A 17,714-nucleotide genomic window follows, 5' to 3' on the forward strand; every position below is an offset into this window, starting at 1 on the left:
AGTTGGAATAATATATATTTATTGTTTGATAATGAAATGATTCCATTATGCTCTCCTGTGTTACAGACAAAAAACACGAATCAATACAGAAAATACAGCTAATGTTATTAGCACCTCTAGACACTATTGTCCTTGTATTGTATTAATTTAGCATTCTGCTAACATAGTTTACAACCTCTTACACATGGTACATGTACACCAAAGATAACTAAGACTTTGGACTAGCTTTGAAGACACAGATGCCAAGTGCTAAACAAAAACATGGAGTTGCTCCACTGAAGTGGTGTAGTTGTAGACAAAGCCTAATCTTTGTTTGAGAAATTAGCTCAAAGGGTTTATTTTGTAAAGTAAAGGATCAATCAATGACAAACATATATCATCAGAGTTGGGTCAGCAGGGGACACGTAGAATATGAAAACCTTTGTTCAAGTGCTGTGAGAAAACACTTTTTTGATTATCATATATTATAGTTTCTATAATTGCCACACATTTTCCATGCCCAAATTGGAAAGTCAACTTACCCAGGAACTAACCCACCTTCATACTGTATGTGCAACATTTCTGGCAACATCTCTTTCTGAACAATCTGAACAGTTTTCACTCAACAAACTGAAAAGTATAAAAAGGGAATGCTTTTCCACACCAAAAACAACATTCACTCAATTTCATTCCATTTCTCTTCCTCTCTCTAAAATCCTACGATACATTTGTTTAGGTGCCACAGACAACGCAAACACCATGGTAAATTCATAAATACACTCAGTAAGGGCCAAGAGATTTGCCTCAGCTAGTGCAATCCTTTGGATGGCAACCTCATACTAAGAAAGTGACCATTGATTGCTTTACAGACAACATGTAACAACATCATTCTAGAAACTAAGAAACTACATATACTTAATTTCCCTTACATTTTATTGTCCTCTTTGCCGTTTATAAGTGTAACATCCGTTTTATTATCTTCCTTCATGTGTGTAAAGTGTTCACAAAAATCCAAAGCTTTTTACTAATCTGGCAACCAGCAAGTTCTTCACAACCTCTGATACAACATGTAGAAAGAAAGACAATATTAGCTCATATTGTTATCTTAGCTCTAGCTCTGGGAATCAATATTGACACCTGGTGGCAACAAAGAGCAAAACCACCTTCTTCAGATATATTATATAAATAATTCTGATTATGGAAAGGGTGCTTAAAGAGAGATCAATTGTGAAAGTGTATTCTCAGAGACATGGCACAAAGACTTAATAAATAAAAAAAACTGGTAAAGTGGACATTTTACCCTTGGCAAACTCAAGTGGCTGCAAATAGTTAACATTTTCTCATCTCTTTTTGCTGAAAACTCCATCACACTCCATGCACAGCATTAACCAGGGCACAGCTCAACATATTCCTAACAGATGGCATTACAAACAAGTGGAAGCAAATCTTACTCTACTGAGTGTTGATCCACAGCAGGCCTTCTGTTAAGTAAACAGGTCAGATCATCTTTTTAGAAAATGTGCTGATGTTCAGATGGTAAAATCCTACTTTAAATAGCTTTTTACACAGAAAACTGGTAGCCAAAATAGCTACAATGTCATTATTAATTTCATTTAATAACCAATGTGTTTGTGTTTAAGTAACATCTTCTACGAATAGTTAGCATAAATTACATGTATTTATGTTTGTGTAATTTTAATTACTTCAACGACAAATGGTGGGTTAAGCGCTTCTCTCTACGGAGCCCGGGAGGTGACATATAAAAAAATACATTTTATTTTGTGGCCACAATTTATTAAATCGTGCGCATGTTTTACTTATTCGTTTTCCTTGTTGTAATTAAATAGTGCGCACGTTTTACTAATTCATTTCCTTGTTTTAGTTCAATCGTTCCCTCGTTTTATGTATTTACATTTTATGAATATCTCCCCGTGTTGTGTGCACAATTTAATCAATCATGGCCACGAAATACTTAAAAATATATATATCTACCTCTGGGGCTCAGTAACTCTCTACCAGTTTATTGATATAATCTCTACGGCTCGTTTTGTCAACATTGTCAATATTTCGCCCATTATGCCATAGGAAAAATATAATTCAAAGTGCAAATATTGTTCAAAGTATCTCAGTAGTACCACTACCATTCTCTTCCAAATCAATGATTCCCTTCACTGTCAACTGTTAACATTAAATTCCAGTTAACATCTGTTAATTTAAGGCAAAATAATACTTTCACAATGACTTTTTATTATCCCCTCAAAGTATCTCACAAAAGTCCTTGATTGAATCCTGTCACAATATGTAATCTTATAGCAATCAACTTGATGTCTTCACAATGACGGGCTTACGTTATGGACGTTCTGGAGAACGTACACATTTGATTTAGGGAAGCTCCTTTACAATGAGGATTCCCTAAGGAACTCAGTGTGCTACAAAGCAACAAGGGGGCTACAGCCGTCAGAAATCTTTGAAGTACTGAAAGGCTGCTATGAAGCCTTGGCATGAATCAACCTCATGCCTTCAGGAAAATTGTGCATCTTTAATTATTAGATTGTTTAAAGCAATATGGCTACAAGTGCCTCCCAGTTATGCTTACACATATCAAATTAAGAGTTACCCTATTAAGAGCTCATGAGTACTGTGAAGAGGAAGTTGTTTCTGGACATGACCATAAATAACCTATTGGTTATACAGCCAGAATCTGGTATCCTGGACAAAACATATGGACATATTGAAAACCCACAACAGCTACAAACCTTGTCTTTCACGGGTTGTTTCTAACTCAATCCTATTCAAAAGAAGGCAAATCAGGAATCAACAAAGAGAATCCTAAAAAGTACCTTGACGACACATTAGTTGATCTACTATTTCACCATGGCAAGTAACAATATACATACCTAGTTGGGATGAGCTCACATAGGCAACTGTACACAAAGGTGCTTAAAGATTAATGTACAGAATAAAAACATTTGACATGTTATTATTTATACTAACTCTAACCCACCACTTACAATGACTTTCAATTGTACCAACAAGAATACATAGGGTAACACATTCATTTGACTCTCATCCGAATGTAAACAAACTTATGGGTAGAAAGATCCCAGAGACAAATTTGAGAACACCTGTTAGAATATCTATATGCCGAGTTAACAGTATACATGATACCTAGCAAAGAGAGGACATTGGGGCGCAGGACTTTTTCTCTTTTAGACTCTGATATTTTGGATATGGAATAGAATGAAGAATCAGAATCAAGATATATCTACAACATACTCTGACTATCTACTAAAATAATTCAGTACAATATAATTTAATTAAAACAGAAAGTGCAATAATTCTGTACATACTAAGTAAAGAGGATAGTAATTGGTCAGCTGGAAGCATCAGTCAACAATATCTCCCTCCAGCTCTGTACTCCAGTCTGGCCACTGACAGATTGTGGATTGGACAATCCTGTTGACTTCTTTTACACAGCACACAGACCCCTTTTAACTACATACATCACAAACATACACACACACGTCATCACACACCGCATTCACCAGTGCACTGCACAACAGACAAATTAATTAGGCCACTGGAAAAACCAAACAGATGACATATCACACATTATTACACAAACCATCATTGAGTATGTCTTAAATACAAATAGGGTTAAGATAAGGTGCATGGTTGATTATAAATGCTGTCTATTTTCCAACAATAAGCATGTGAAGCTCACATAGTTTGGTTATTGGCAAGGGCGTACATATTTTCAAAGACAAATCTGCATTTGGTTAATGGTAGAAAAGATCAGAACCACACGCTACATATTTAGTAATTGTCAAATCAAATAATTAATGTGGTTCTATTCCAAAGAAGCAGGTTTTGCTTGGTAGCTGAACAACGTGAGCCACTGAGTTCTGGATACAGTAGGTTAGGAGAAGAGGAGACTGTAAGGGAGGAAAAGAAAGAAGTCAGACAAAAAAGAAAAGTCTGCCTGAGTTCTCACAGCACAGCCCTCCATCAGAGCAGGTAAGGTAAACAACCACCCCAGGTTCCATACATCACAGAGAGAACCTATTCAGCCCAGGACACACACAACCCTCCGTCATGGACACCTTGGCAACCTAAGCTTTGAAATAAACAACCCCCAATTTTTGGGGGAAAGAGTTGGCTGAAGTAAAGGCCTCAAACTAATATGTTGTTCTTCACGAAAGTGTCTGTGATTCAGGAAATTCAAGTGAAATAACAGACTTCTAGTAACAAAATAAATAGAAATATATCCTACATGATTCTGAGATTATTTGATGTTCGCTATGATACAAGAGGATGGGTGTAAGTTAGGAACCACAACATATTTATGTTACTACAATTAGCTCTTTAATTAATTACACAAATAAGCCATTAATAAGCCACCATTCCAAAACATGGCTAATTACTTTATACTGCCCTCTGTTGGTTGGCCGTGGCATGGCTATGGCCAAATGTGACACTTTTTATGGCATTGACTGTATGACACTAGAAGTCAGCCATCAGCAAGCCACAAGTATGCTCTCCAGGACCACCTCGGTCAGAAGCCTTAATCTTTACTTGGGTGGGGGCCTTGTTAAGTGTTCATAAAACCTTACGAACACACTCATGACATCTTCACAAGTTCTCTAATGTATCATTCATAGCATTCATAACACAATATTATAAAAATGTTATTGGAAGCAGAATCTACACAACGTTTTGAAAAAAAGGGGCAGGCCAGTTATTGGTAGATTTCATTTTTAAAGCTTAAGATTGTAACAATGTGTGTATGTTTTGATTACAATGACAGTAAAAAAACTTATAGAACTTTTCAGATTCATTCTTAGATAAATAAATATATTAGCTTTCATATAATACATGTGGCTTATATATATATATATATATTACACTTCCACACACATGAAGATGTAACAACTGGTTTCATAAAGGTGTTATAAATCCTCATGAAGACCCTGTTCAAGTAAAGCATTTCCTGTAGCGTTTCCTTCTTACCATATAACAGGTGTGCATCGCGTTACACTTCTCGCGTGACTCGTTTTGCGCTGTCCAGGATCCAACATTTTTGAGACAGGGATACACACTAAGTGCTTTAGGTGATTACATTTTCCACTAGTTCTTGGAATTCATCTGACCAGTTGAGAACAAGGGTGGAGGAGTGGGGAAGTGGGGAAGGGGCAGGGGCAAGGGAGAGGTGTGGTGCATAGTGGCTGATGCAGCAATGGGCGTGGTCACGGAATCCACCAATCCCAGTGTAACCTGACCAATTGTAGCAGGGTCCAAGATGACCAGGGCAGAGGATTGGTCCGGGCCTGGGGCATCAGCATCAGATACCACCATTGGGTTGCTGACCTGGAAGCACTTCTCCTTGTGGGCCTTTAGCATGTTGGAGAAGCGGAAGCGCTGGCCGCACACCTCACAGGGGTACGGCTTCTCGCCTGTGTGTGTGCGACGGTGGCGTTTCATGTTAGGCCGGCTGGTAAAGCTCTTGCCACAAATCTCGCAGATGTATGGCTTCTCTCCTACAGGTAGACAGGGCAAAGAAATATAGTACATTATCGAGATTTAATACCAAAATGGACAGCGGGAATTAAAGGAGGAACATTACACACCTGAGTAATCTCACTGCATTATGCTGCAGCTGGTCAACTCACTGCTGCTTGACCATACATCTTAGATAGCCATAACCATGCACAGTTATCATGACAGGTTCATCAACACTTTTATTAAACACTAGACATGATATTATGTTCTTACCAGTGTGAGTTTTCATGTGTTCATCAAAGTACTGCTTCATGTTAAAATCCTTGCCGCACCACTGGCACATAAACTGCTTATGTCCGATGTGAATGCTCATGTGGGAGCGCAGCTGGTACTTATATTGGAAACGTTCATTGCAATTCTGGAATGACACATACACACACACAGAAATCAATCACATTTAGACCTTGGAGATATGAGTAGAGACACTGTAAGTATTATACTGTAGTTGTATGCAAGCGAGTGGAAGGTTTTATCTAAAGGAAGGTCTAACCTCACACTTGAAAGGCTTCTCTCCGGAGTGCTGGAGAGAATGTACTTTCAGAGACATGCTACGCTTAAACGACTTCCCACATGTCTCACAGGTAAACGGCATATCCTTGGTATGAGCTGTGTAAAGACAAACAGAGACAAACATCAAGTGATTTTAACTTTTTCTGTCTCAAGGCCACTTTGGGTATCTGAAAGCGTTTAACCACATTTGATAATTTTATGGTTTTTCATTCCCCACCAGTTAAATGTTTTATTTGTATCTAATGTTGGGAAGATGTCGGGGCTCAGATGGCTGAGCGGTTAGGGAATTGGGCAATTAATCAGAAGGTTGCCGGGTCGATTCCAGGCCATGCTAAAATGACGTGTCCCTGGGCAAGGCACTTCACCCTACTTGCCACGGGGGGAATGTACCTGTAGTTACTGTAAGGTGCTCTGGATAAGAGCGTCTGCTAAATGACTAAATGTAAGAGCAGCACCGCAACGTTCCAATAATAATAACATAACTTTTAAACAATCTGGTCAGTCATTCTAATTGACTTGAAGGAAAATACATGTGGTGACTGTGATAAGAAGTAGTTGCAGAATCAAAAATGTCCTCTCCTGAGTCCAAGACAGGATGCATGCATGTTAAATGATTTTTATTTAATCTGTCTAACTGTTATGGAAAGGACAGTTTCGGTATTAACCTAGAAATATTGAACATTAAATGTTTGCTTCTTCTTCAGTTTGCATTCACAGATCTTTGTTGTATAAGGAATGAAGTAAAGTAACCAAGAGCCATCCCAGCTGAAGTGTCCACTAACAAGGTATTTCTAATATTACCTACAATGTAAAAAAAAAAACGGTGTCAAAAAACAGGAACAATCTGGCAGCTGGGACCCCAGATTAAACCCATCAAATTACAGTAGAAAAAAAATAAAAACTGTTTTTAACCGTAAAATAATTGTAATTTTCCTGTACCAAATGTGATATTACATTACAGGTTGTTCTTTGCCGGTAAATATGACTTTCATTAATTGCAAACAGCATTTTTATAAGTTTAAATGTGTACTATTATCCTGAATAAAAAGGAAAAACAAATTGTAATTGAACAAACATATGAACGTTGTGTACATTCACATTATAAACTAGGGATGGGCATTCGATTAAATTGTCTTACTCGATCGTCGGGAGAATTAACGATCGATTTTCGATTAATCATAATTTTTTTCATATACAAATTCACTATAGGCCATATTAAAATGCAATGAAAATAGAAAAAACACAGCGTGTTTTCGCATTGAGATCTGTAGGTATTACAAGAAGAACAACTATTTCTGTAACTCCTAGAAGCGGAGCCGACAGCTAGAAGCCGGTGCTCAAACACAACTAACCCTAATTTTTTTTCCGGCTATTTAACAAAGCTTCATAAAAACCTTCGTCCTCAACAATATTTAAGGGTAGCATATCCATCTCGATGGACTTGCAGATCCGTTGGGTAATTTTCTCTGCTCGTTGTGCATCGCAGCTCCTCCGTGCTAACACCGAGAGCAGGATGCACCGCCACTAACCAGGGTCGGATGTACGTTCTTCAAGTGGAACATAATTTAAGTCGTGAAGGAGTTGTATTTATACTCAGCTTTGCAGTGTTGGCAGTGAACAAATACATTTTTAAGTCAAAATGGTCTCACGCTACACTTTGCCGTGACCTCTTCATGTTTACTTTTGAAATACATGGACACTCGCCGGTAACTGAATAGGCCTGTGGTGTTTTTTTCCAAACATTGGCTTCGTTTGGTAAAATATTTAATTGCTGCCACATAGCGAAATCCATTGCATTCCTTCAAGACTCACACTACGCAACAGAACACGTTTTATTGATGAACAAATAATGTAATCGACTAAATTCTTTATGATCGATAATCGATCGTCGATTAATTATGCCCATCCCTATTATAAACCCATGTTATGACACGTTTCAGTACCGAATTTACAATATATATCTGTGATAGTACATTTCAGGCTGTTCTTTACCAGTAAATACTACTTTTATTAATTAAACTTCAACATAAAAATAAAGCATCTTCAATAAAATAAAAAAATCAGTAAAGACAAAACACAATATCACAATTTAATATGTTCATTCAAAACTAGTCATGTGCACAATACACAGCATCCAGATGCTGTTATTAGTATCCAGATATTTAAAACTGTATTGCCAGTTAGCTGTACAAGTACGAGAGGAATATTGCTCAGCACACATTTGTCTTGTTGACAGGTTAGATCTTCATTTAATTTGGACAACATTCACACTCATGGTGAACACTTAATTTATCCAAACTACAGACCATCACATTACACATATCAAAACAGAACGAACACAACAACAATACTCCAAACAATGCTTATCTAACTAAGCTTAAACCTTTAACTCTGTAGATTTTCAACTTGCCGCAGGGCATTCTGGGTAACAGGAGCGTTGCCACTACACAACTATCTAATCAACTTTCCTTCATCCTACTCTGGAGTCTTTACATTTATTGGGTGTGCTTGCCTTCGGCTAGAGCACAACCTTTGTTATCTCACATATATTATTGTTTCTCTTCACACCCCTAAAACTCAGTCAATATTTAGACTACATTGACAACCTAGGTGTCAAAGGTTTCGTCTTGCTAGCGATTGAGTTGCTTGTATTGGGATTTACGTTCCGTTGAACAGTTTAGGAGGTTACAGCGTTTTTGTGGCATCAAAATGCCTTTAGTCGACGAAGGGTAATCTGTGCTAGCTACGTCACTACGTCAACACACGTTAGCAACGACGCGTGGATACAACGTGATAGAGACGTTCTAGCACGCAAATTGGAGCTTGGATTACGAGTGAAAAATACCACCCTCAAAAAATTCCAACCATTTGGCTTTGTTGAGCAAGCGATTTCGAGTGGAACTGCAATCTCGGATGTTTGATTTAGGTCGTCAAAGTCTTTGTAATTTGAGCGAGTGCGGGTCGCCCGTGAGACCGCCTAGTCTTTTAGGCGGCAGTCATGCTAGAAAGAGTCATAGTAGTATTTTCGTAGCTAATTTTATAGTTCAATTTTACACAAAAAAAAACTGAAACAGGGACATTTTATGACGCTATGACTATTGTGAAGACAGCCAGGTGGTGAGATTTTAATGTAGGTTGCTGTAAAAACTTTGATTTGTTTGCTATGTGAGAGCCCCGTTAGCCTCCATTGACGATTGCGGCAGCAATCAAACAACAGTGTTGTCAACGAGCGTTGACACTCGTCGACAACAGTGTTGTCGATCTGCATCTGATGAGTATTTTATTAATTTCGTACCAGGGTCAATTCTACATCCAAATGGAGAGCAGTGTTTTAAAGATATGGCGACTGTGAAGACAGCCAGCGGGTCAGCATATTTTTGTTGTTTGTGTAAAACTTGGAATTTGAGTGAGACCGCGTCGTTTTGACGTTAGCCTCTGAGTCACAGACTCGGCTCGCCCACTGGCAGTGTGTAGTAGTAGGTTACAGTACTGTCTTCAATGCCACAACTATGGCTAAACTTTATTATGTCTTATTACACGGCTGTTCTTAATGCTGTAGAATGCTCCATTCACTTGAATGGGGCTTCCCAACGTTTTGCGGTGAATGATTTTCTCATATTTGACAGTTGCTATGCATATTTGACCGCTGTCAAGGGAAGTGGCCTTTTTGCCCCTTTTGCGTACTCTGTTGCTTAGCGACGTCAGCTGATTTGAAGCCTAAAGACTGTTCAAAGTCTATGAAGTTCAACGTATTTGGCAAACTATTTCTCTGCTGATCAACAATACGCATGGTAACAAATACTTTGTAAAAAGACACACTGTGTTAAGTTATTTTTGTTGGCAAGTAGCCGTGTAATAAGCGGGATAATGTATAGAACGCCGGTCATTATTGGGAAAATAAGCCCTGACAGGGCGAAACAAAACCCCTTCGCTTCGCGTGGGGGTGCTGTTCGTCCTGTCGGGGCTTATTTTCCCAATAATGACCGGCGTTCTAAACATTATCTACGGTGGCCGTCATGTGCAAACGCGCTGCAAAGTAAGAAAAAAACATGCATAGACAAACCACAAGCAAATTTAGAAAACATCTTCATTAATTTGACAACACATGTACAGCATTCAGCAAACACGCTGCAAATACACACAACACAACCAAATACATAAACACGCTGCAAATACGCGTTGCAAAACGAAAGCACGCAAACCAAAAACGCTGCAGCACATAAACGCATTGCAAAAACGAAAGCACGCAAACCAAAAATGCTGCATCCAGTTTTCACAACGGAAGTTTTCCAGGCCTCTATGGGGAGAGCCAAGTGGAACATCTTGATTTTCGGCCCCATGGAGCGAGAGAGAAAGAGAGAGCATATTAGGAGTTTGGACCAACATCGAAGTAAGTCTTTTGAAAAACTGTCAAAGAGGAGGGGCACATGTAAAAATGAATACTAATCTTTTTATGTTGCCTCTTCACTTCAATTTTGGTCCTATTCAAAACAAACTTCTCATCTGCCCTCTCTGGTTCTAAAATCACGCTCTTCTACTTAGCGCTCCCACTGGCCTGGAGCACTTCCGTTGTGTTATCTGGATGCAGCGTTTTTCTGTTTGCATTTGTTTTCGGGGTTTGCGTGTTTTCCTTTTTGCAGCGCGTTTCTATATTTGCAGCGTGTTTATGTATTTGGTTGTGTTGTGTGTATTTCCAGCGCGTTTCTATATTTGCAGCGCGTTTGCTGAATGCTGCGCATGTGTGGTCAAATACATGTTTTCTTAATTTGCTTGTGTATTGTCAATTTCCTTGTACTTTGTCTATTTGTAGCATGTTTGCACATGTCAGCCAACGTAATTATCCCTTACAAAAGAAACGTTCTCATTTCCGGCGCTTTCAAACTATCAGTGAACTGTGGATAGCAACAGCAGCTAGCTTGCCTCTAGCAAACTGCTTTTGAATTAGCCATGTCCCCCTAAATTAATATCAAACTTATTTACGTTTTGGGGGGCTTATTTTCAGTTAGCAGACGGTACTATTTGAATCGCAATTCCATCTGAAATACTGCCAGTGACAACGTTGTTACAGTAGCTTGTTTCAAGGGGGTTTCTTGTTTGAAAGGGTGTTCTTAATGAATTATGTAAAATAGGCTAAATGCTAAAAAATATCACTAGATGGGAAAACTGACCTACCTGCAACCAACGCAAGCAGGCACACCCTACAATTTCCCCCGAAATTGTACTCTCTCTAGTTCATTTAGCAGACGCTTTTATCCAAAGCGACGTCCAAGAGAGAGCTTTACTATAAGTGCATTGGTCAATGATCATAGGTTTGATCTTCATTTAATTTGGACAACATTCACACTCATGGTGAACACTTAATTTATCCAAACTACAGACCATCACATTACACATATCAAAACAGAACGAACACAACAACAATACTCCAAACAATGCTTATCTAACTAAGCTTAAACCTTTAACTCTGTAGATTTTCAACTTGCCGCAGGGCATTCTGGGTAACAGGAGCGTTGCCACTACACAACTATCTAATCAACTTTCCTTCATCCTACTCTGGAGTCTTTACATTTATTGGGTGTGCTTGCCTTCGGCTAGAGCACAACCTTTGTTATCTCACATATATTATTGTTTCTCTTCACACCCTGACCTGAAAACTGACCTACCTGCAACCAACGCAAGCAGGCACACCCTACAATTTCCCCAGAAATTGTACTCTCTCTAGTTCATTTAGCAGACGCTTTTATCCAAAGCGACGTCCAAGAGAGAGCTTTACTATAAGTGCATTGGTCAATGATCATAAAGAACAAGATAGACCCAAAAAGGCTTTTGCAGGCTTTTGTAGTCTTAGATATTGACTGGTGCATGCTAGGATTGCATGTTGCAACTACCCGAGCTCAGTTCACAATTCAAGGTTCTTATGTGTAAACCAAAAAAGTTAAGAAGTTATTTGTCCGTAGGATGAAAGTAAATATCTGCAAATTAACTGTTGAAATAGCTAGTTTTGATTAAATGAAATTGTGTTTTAACAGAACATTTTGGTAAAAATGTTATTAATATTTGTAAAAAAAACATAATGTATTTTTAAGTAACAATATTTTGCTGTAATTCTTATTTAAATATATAAATGTAAAAAAACCATGTATAATTTACAGAAAAAGTACTGTAATGTAAGCTTTTTTTTTTTTACAGTGTAGGTTCAAACTATGCAGAATAAAGTATATAACAGCATTGACCCAAGTGTGCAAAAACAGGAAGTCAGATGGCTGAGCGGTTAGGGAATCGAACTAGAAATCTGAAGGTTGCCAGATCGATTCCCGGCCGTGCCAAATGACATTGTGTCCTTGGGCAAGGCACTTCACCCTAATTGCCTCGGGGGGAATGTCCCTGTGCTTACTGTAGGTCGCTCTGGATAAGAGCGTCTGCTAAATGACCAAATGTAATGTAAATGTAAGTATTCTAAAAAAACTTTATTTAAGTTTCTACACCTTGTCCAATGATTGGATGTGCGTAAACTAATCTCCAAACACTGTGAAGTAATGCAACCAAAAATAAATTTGGCCAACTTTTCTTTCACCCAAAATTTTTTGGGTCCTTATGGGTATGAAGTGCATATTATCCCTTCTGTGACATGCTAGGAGTACTCACCGACCATGTGTTTTCTGACATGCGCCATGGTGTAGAACTTCTTCTCACAGATTTCACAGGAGAATTTCTTCTCTGCGTAGCCATGCACAATCTTGTTGTGCTCATGGAGGGACCAGAGCTTTTTGAAGACCTTACCACATGTCACACACTAAAGTACAACCATAAGAAACAGGCAATTATTGTATTGTTTAGGAGTTGGGTCTGGTGTTGAATTGTGCAGAAAAGTAGAGTGCTGAAACAAAAAGGTAAGAAGTGACATTTCAAAATGTTACATTGAATAGTGCAGTCAGTTAGTATTGAGTATACATTTTTATCACATAAACAGATACTATAGGCATACAGATGCTACAGATAAAAGTATTTATACTTTTTCTAAGAACAATCTACCAAGAGAGCACTGCAGTGTAATTGCTCGATTTTTATGGGGTGCTATTTCCCACAAGTCAATATAGGGCATATGATGGCTATGTAATTAAATGGTATAAAGTATTAGCCGTGTACACCAAGTTATTACAAAAGGTGGTTAGGGCTAGGGTGAAAAAGATGAGAAGGTACAGTATGGGGAAGGAATGTAAGGAGTCAGTAGATGTTGTAAAGGGGCAGTTGAAGGTTGTGTTCAATATTAACATCAACTTACCCCTGGAAAGCCCAACCTCCTCCATACAAGTTTCACTTGTGTAATAACTTCCATATAAATGTGTAATGAAGTGTATTTACATAGCAATATCTGTATTGCTATGTAAATTGAAGAAACTGTTAAGTTATTATTATTATGTTATTATTAAGATTTAAACAAAATAGACTACCCAAAATCCATATATAAAATTAAAAGGGCAATATTTCTTACAGTTAAATAATTACTTTGTCATAATTTTGGAATTACCAAATTGTTATGTTCTATGTAATATGTCTATACAGGTCCTTCTAAAAAAATTAGCATATTGTGATAAAGTTCATTATTTTCCATAATGTAATGATAAAAATTAAACTTTCATATATTTTAGATTCATTGCACACCAACTGAAATATTTCAGGTCTTTTATTGTTTTAATACTGATGATTTTGGCATACAGCTCATGAAAACCCCAAATTCCTATCTCAAAAAATTAGCATATCATGAAAAGGGTCTCTAAACGAGCTATTAACCTAATCATCTGAATCAACTAATTAACTCTAAACACCTGCAAAAGATTCCTGAGGCTTTTAAAAACTCCCAGCCTGTTTCATTACTCAAAACCGCAATCATGAGTAAGACTGCCGACCTGACTGCTGTCCAGAAGGCCATCATTGACACCCTCTGTGTCTGAAGTCTGTGGGAAGGAAAAAGTGTGGCAAAAAACGCTGCACAACGAGAAGAGGTGACCGGACCCTGAGGAAGATTGTGGAGAAGGACCGATTCCAGACCTTGGGGGACCTGCGGAAGCAGTGGACTGAGTCTGGAGTAGAAACATCCAGAGCCACCGTGCACAGGCGTGTGCAGGAAATGGGCTACAGGTGCCGCATTCCCCAGGTCAAGCCACTTTTGAACCAGAAACAGCGGCAGAAGCGCCTGACCTGGGCTACAGAGAAGCAGCACTGGACTGTTGCTCAGTGGTCCAAAGTACTTTTTTCGGATGAAAGCAAATGTTGCATATCATTCGGAAATCAAGGTGCCAGAGTCTGGAGGAAGACTGGGGAGAAGGAAATGCCAAAATGCCTGAAGTCCAGTGTCAAGTACCCACAGTCAGTGATGGTCTGGGGTGCCATGTCAGCTGCTGGTGTTGGTCCACTGTGTTTTATCAAGGGCAGGGTCAATGCAGCTAGCTATCAGGAGATTTTGGAGCACTTCATGCTTCCATCTGCTGAAAAGCTTTATGGAGATGAAGATTTCATTTTTCAGCACGACCTGGCACCTGCTCACAGTGCCAAAACCACTGGTAAATGGTTTACTGACCATGGTATTACTGTGCTCAATTGGCCTGCCAACTCTCCTGACCTGAACCCCATAGAGAATCTGTGGGATATTGTGAAGAGAAAGTTGAGAGACGCAAGACCCAACACTCTGGCTCAGCTTAAGGCCGCTATCGAAGCATCCTGGGCCTCCATAACACCTCAGAAGTGCCACAGGCTGATTGCCTCCATGCCACGCCGCATTGAAGCAGTCATTTCTGCAAAAGGATTCCCGACCAAGTATTGAGTGCATAACTGAACATAATTATTTGAAGGTTGACTTTTTTTGTATTAAAAACACTTCTTTTATTGGTCGGATGAAATATGCTAATTTTTTGAGAGGGTTTTCATGAGCTGTATGCCAAAATCATCAGTATTAAAACAATAAAAGACCTGAAATATTTCAGTTGGTGTGCAATGAATCTAAAATATATGAAAGTTTAATTTTATCATTACATTATGGAAAATAATGAACTTTATCACAATATGCTAATTTTTTGAGAAGGACCTGTATAATTCAAAACAAGTTGGCTGATTGGAAAGGGACCAAAACACTGACATGGGACATCATTTCATCCCCTTCATTACTGAAAATCTCCTTAATTGGCATCATCATTATTATCATCATAATTACCCATTTCATGGCTTTTATTGCCACTATCTTCACCCCTTACCTGTATGCTCTTCTCACAGTTGGTCTGGTGGTGCAGGAGAAGTTCACTCTCCAGTAGGAAACGTTTGCCACACTTGTTGCAGATCTGCATGCGGTTGTGTGTCACATTCATGTGCTTCTCCAGGTACCAGCGATTGTTGAAGACACGGGGGCACTTCTTACAAGGAAAGTGTTGCTTCTCTTCCAACCTCACCTTCTGGCCCACACTTTCCATATCCAGCTTTCTCTTAAGCCCCCGGCGCCGACTACTGGGCATGGCGCTGTCAAGGTTTGGCCGCATTAAGGCAGAGGTGTCTTCGGCGGAAATTATGAGAGACCTAGTCCCCCAACAAGGCCTCTTCCTCGTGGCATGCTCCACTCCTAGAATGTTAAGATTGTTGTCTTCTTTCTCATCTTCTTGATCTTGCTCTTCTTCGCTGTCTTCAATGTCCTCTTCTCTGGGGGCGCCTTCATCTTCCTCCCCATCATACTCGTTCTCATCCTCCTCTTCCACTGAATCCCTCTCCTCATCGTGGCCATGAGGGAACATATGAGTGGTTTCAGTGGCAATGGTAGCTTTGCCCTCTGACCCTTTGGAAACATTGAGTGTCTGGTTATTGAGGTTGACCTCCACAATGATTTGCTGCCTGTTGAAGGAGGTGTGGCCATCAGAGGCCTCAGACTCCTTCCCACTCTCATCCATCTTACAGAAGCCCCTTCCTCCAGAGCCTGGTCTGCCCACCAGGCCTTCCTCCTTGTAGACCTGCTTGGCTAGGGAGACTGCGTGGTGTTGAGATGCCTGCACAAGCCCGTCCTCCACCCTCACCGAGAACAGACTGCTCCCCTGCCGTGTGTATACCCGCCTTAATCCTGTCTCCTGCTTGATCTCTCTGTACCTCTGACTAGAGGGTGTCACCACAGTGGCTCCCAACCCCTCTTGATATGATATGTCTACAGGTCCAGCAGCTGCTGCCCTCAGTGAGTGGCTGCTGATGAGGTTGTGGCAGGAGGCTGCAATGTCGCTCATCTGCAGCAGCGTGGCTGCATCAAGCACGTCGAGGATAGTGCGGCTGCTCACCAGCAGCTTGGAGGTGTAGATGAAGTTGAGGATCTGCTGCAAGCCTTGGGAGGTGAGGGCATCCAAGGACAGGTCTACACGCCGCAGCTGTTTACTCTGGGCAAACAGGGAATGGAAGAATGGGCTATAGGCTGCCAGCACTCCCTTGTGGGCAGGAAAGGTGCTGCACTGGCGCACCAAGACAATGTCCACGTCACAGAGGTCGGGCTGGAAGAGGCGTTGCTCGTTCAGCCTGTCCATCAAACAGGTAAAGTGCAGGGCCACATCCTCTACAAGAGAAAACTCAGCCGTAGGGATGTCTGTTGTCTTCTCCACTATGAGCTAAAAAAGGGAGAAAGAAAAAAAATGAAAAAAGAGAAAGAAAAAAAGAAAGGGTGAGAGGGAGAGAAAGTGACTGTCCTGCCACAAACTTAAACCATGTAAGAAAATGGTTTACGAGTAAGTACCCTTATTTTTTCCATGTAAAATGTTCTATGAATTAAAATTTTGGTCATGTCAGTTTTAATATATTTATATTTTTGGCCCTGATATCTATTTAATATATATATTTAATATATCTCCATTTAATATTGTGATAATAAATTACATTATGAATTATCAACATCATTTTTATTTTGCAGACTGTATTGCTTGCTGTAGGTTACTAAAAGGCCAAAGAAGATGTTTCAGTTGATTGAATAGTGTGATTTGCCAATAACCCTGCCAGTCCTATAAAGCACCAAGAACGAAGTAGTTCTTAAGCATTTACTCATATTGCATTCATTCATTCATAAAGAACCCACTTTTAAACAAGCTGATTCTAACAACATTTTCACTGGCAGTAGTATCTCAGCTGGAATCCCTATTCCAACATTACCATCTGCAAACTGAAAATATGCCTCCAGTAACATAAATAAGCTTGAAATCTATTTTTGGAAAACTGGCAAAAAAATTAATAACAAGTTGACTGGAAGCGATACTTGAAAGTAACAACATCTCTGGTCTGAAGACTCGGCACTCAAGTGACCAGCTATCCATGTTGTAAGTAGGGAAAAGCGCATTCAACATTAGGTGTGTTCGACTTCATGCAGCGCCGGCTGCAGGCGGCTGCAGCCAGGCTGACTTTAAGCAGCCAATGGCATTCTCAGCTTCAAGTCAGCAGGCTGTCGGCGCCGCCGGCACTGCATGAAGTCGAACAAAGCTTTTGTCAGCTTCCAGTTCCCTGACTGGACATCTGGAGCACCGGGAGAATTCCCGGTGGGCCGAAACACTTCTGGGCTGGAGGGCCGCTTGCTTAATGTCGGCTGAAGATAGAGCGACATGGTTGGCCGTTCCCCCTTTCCCCCAGGATGGTTGGTCTATTCCAAATAAACATCTATGCAG

At 39.8% G+C, this 17,714-nt stretch overlaps 1 protein-coding gene across 2 annotated transcripts; it reads right to left on the reverse strand.

Annotated features, from left to right (window-relative positions):
• Nucleotides 1-2: 2 nt before the first annotated feature.
• zbtb47b (zinc finger and BTB domain containing 47b) lies at nt 3-16,668 on the reverse strand. Of its 2 annotated transcripts, XR_006955920.1 has the most exons (6): nt 15,297-16,668; nt 12,694-12,841; nt 6,029-6,144; nt 5,752-5,896; nt 4,990-5,516; nt 3-3,914 (listed from the first exon to the last, which is right to left on the reverse strand). XR_006955920.1 is itself a non-coding variant. In XM_047018127.1 (5 exons), exons 1-5 carry the CDS (start codon nt 16,590-16,592, stop codon nt 5,107-5,109), a joined length of 2,115 nt encoding a protein of 704 aa, XP_046874083.1. In that variant the 5' UTR covers nt 16,593-16,668; the 3' UTR covers nt 3-5,106. The 2 variants fall into 2 exon arrangements, 1 of the variants encoding a protein (XP_046874083.1); XM_047018127.1 differs by having other exon boundaries at nt 3-5,516.
• Between the last annotated feature and the right edge of the window lie 1,046 nt (nt 16,669-17,714).

Source organism: Hypomesus transpacificus, unplaced genomic scaffold (assembly GCF_021917145.1).
Source record: "Hypomesus transpacificus isolate Combined female unplaced genomic scaffold, fHypTra1 scaffold_91, whole genome shotgun sequence".
Taxonomy (NCBI): domain Eukaryota; kingdom Metazoa; phylum Chordata; class Actinopteri; order Osmeriformes; family Osmeridae; genus Hypomesus; species Hypomesus transpacificus.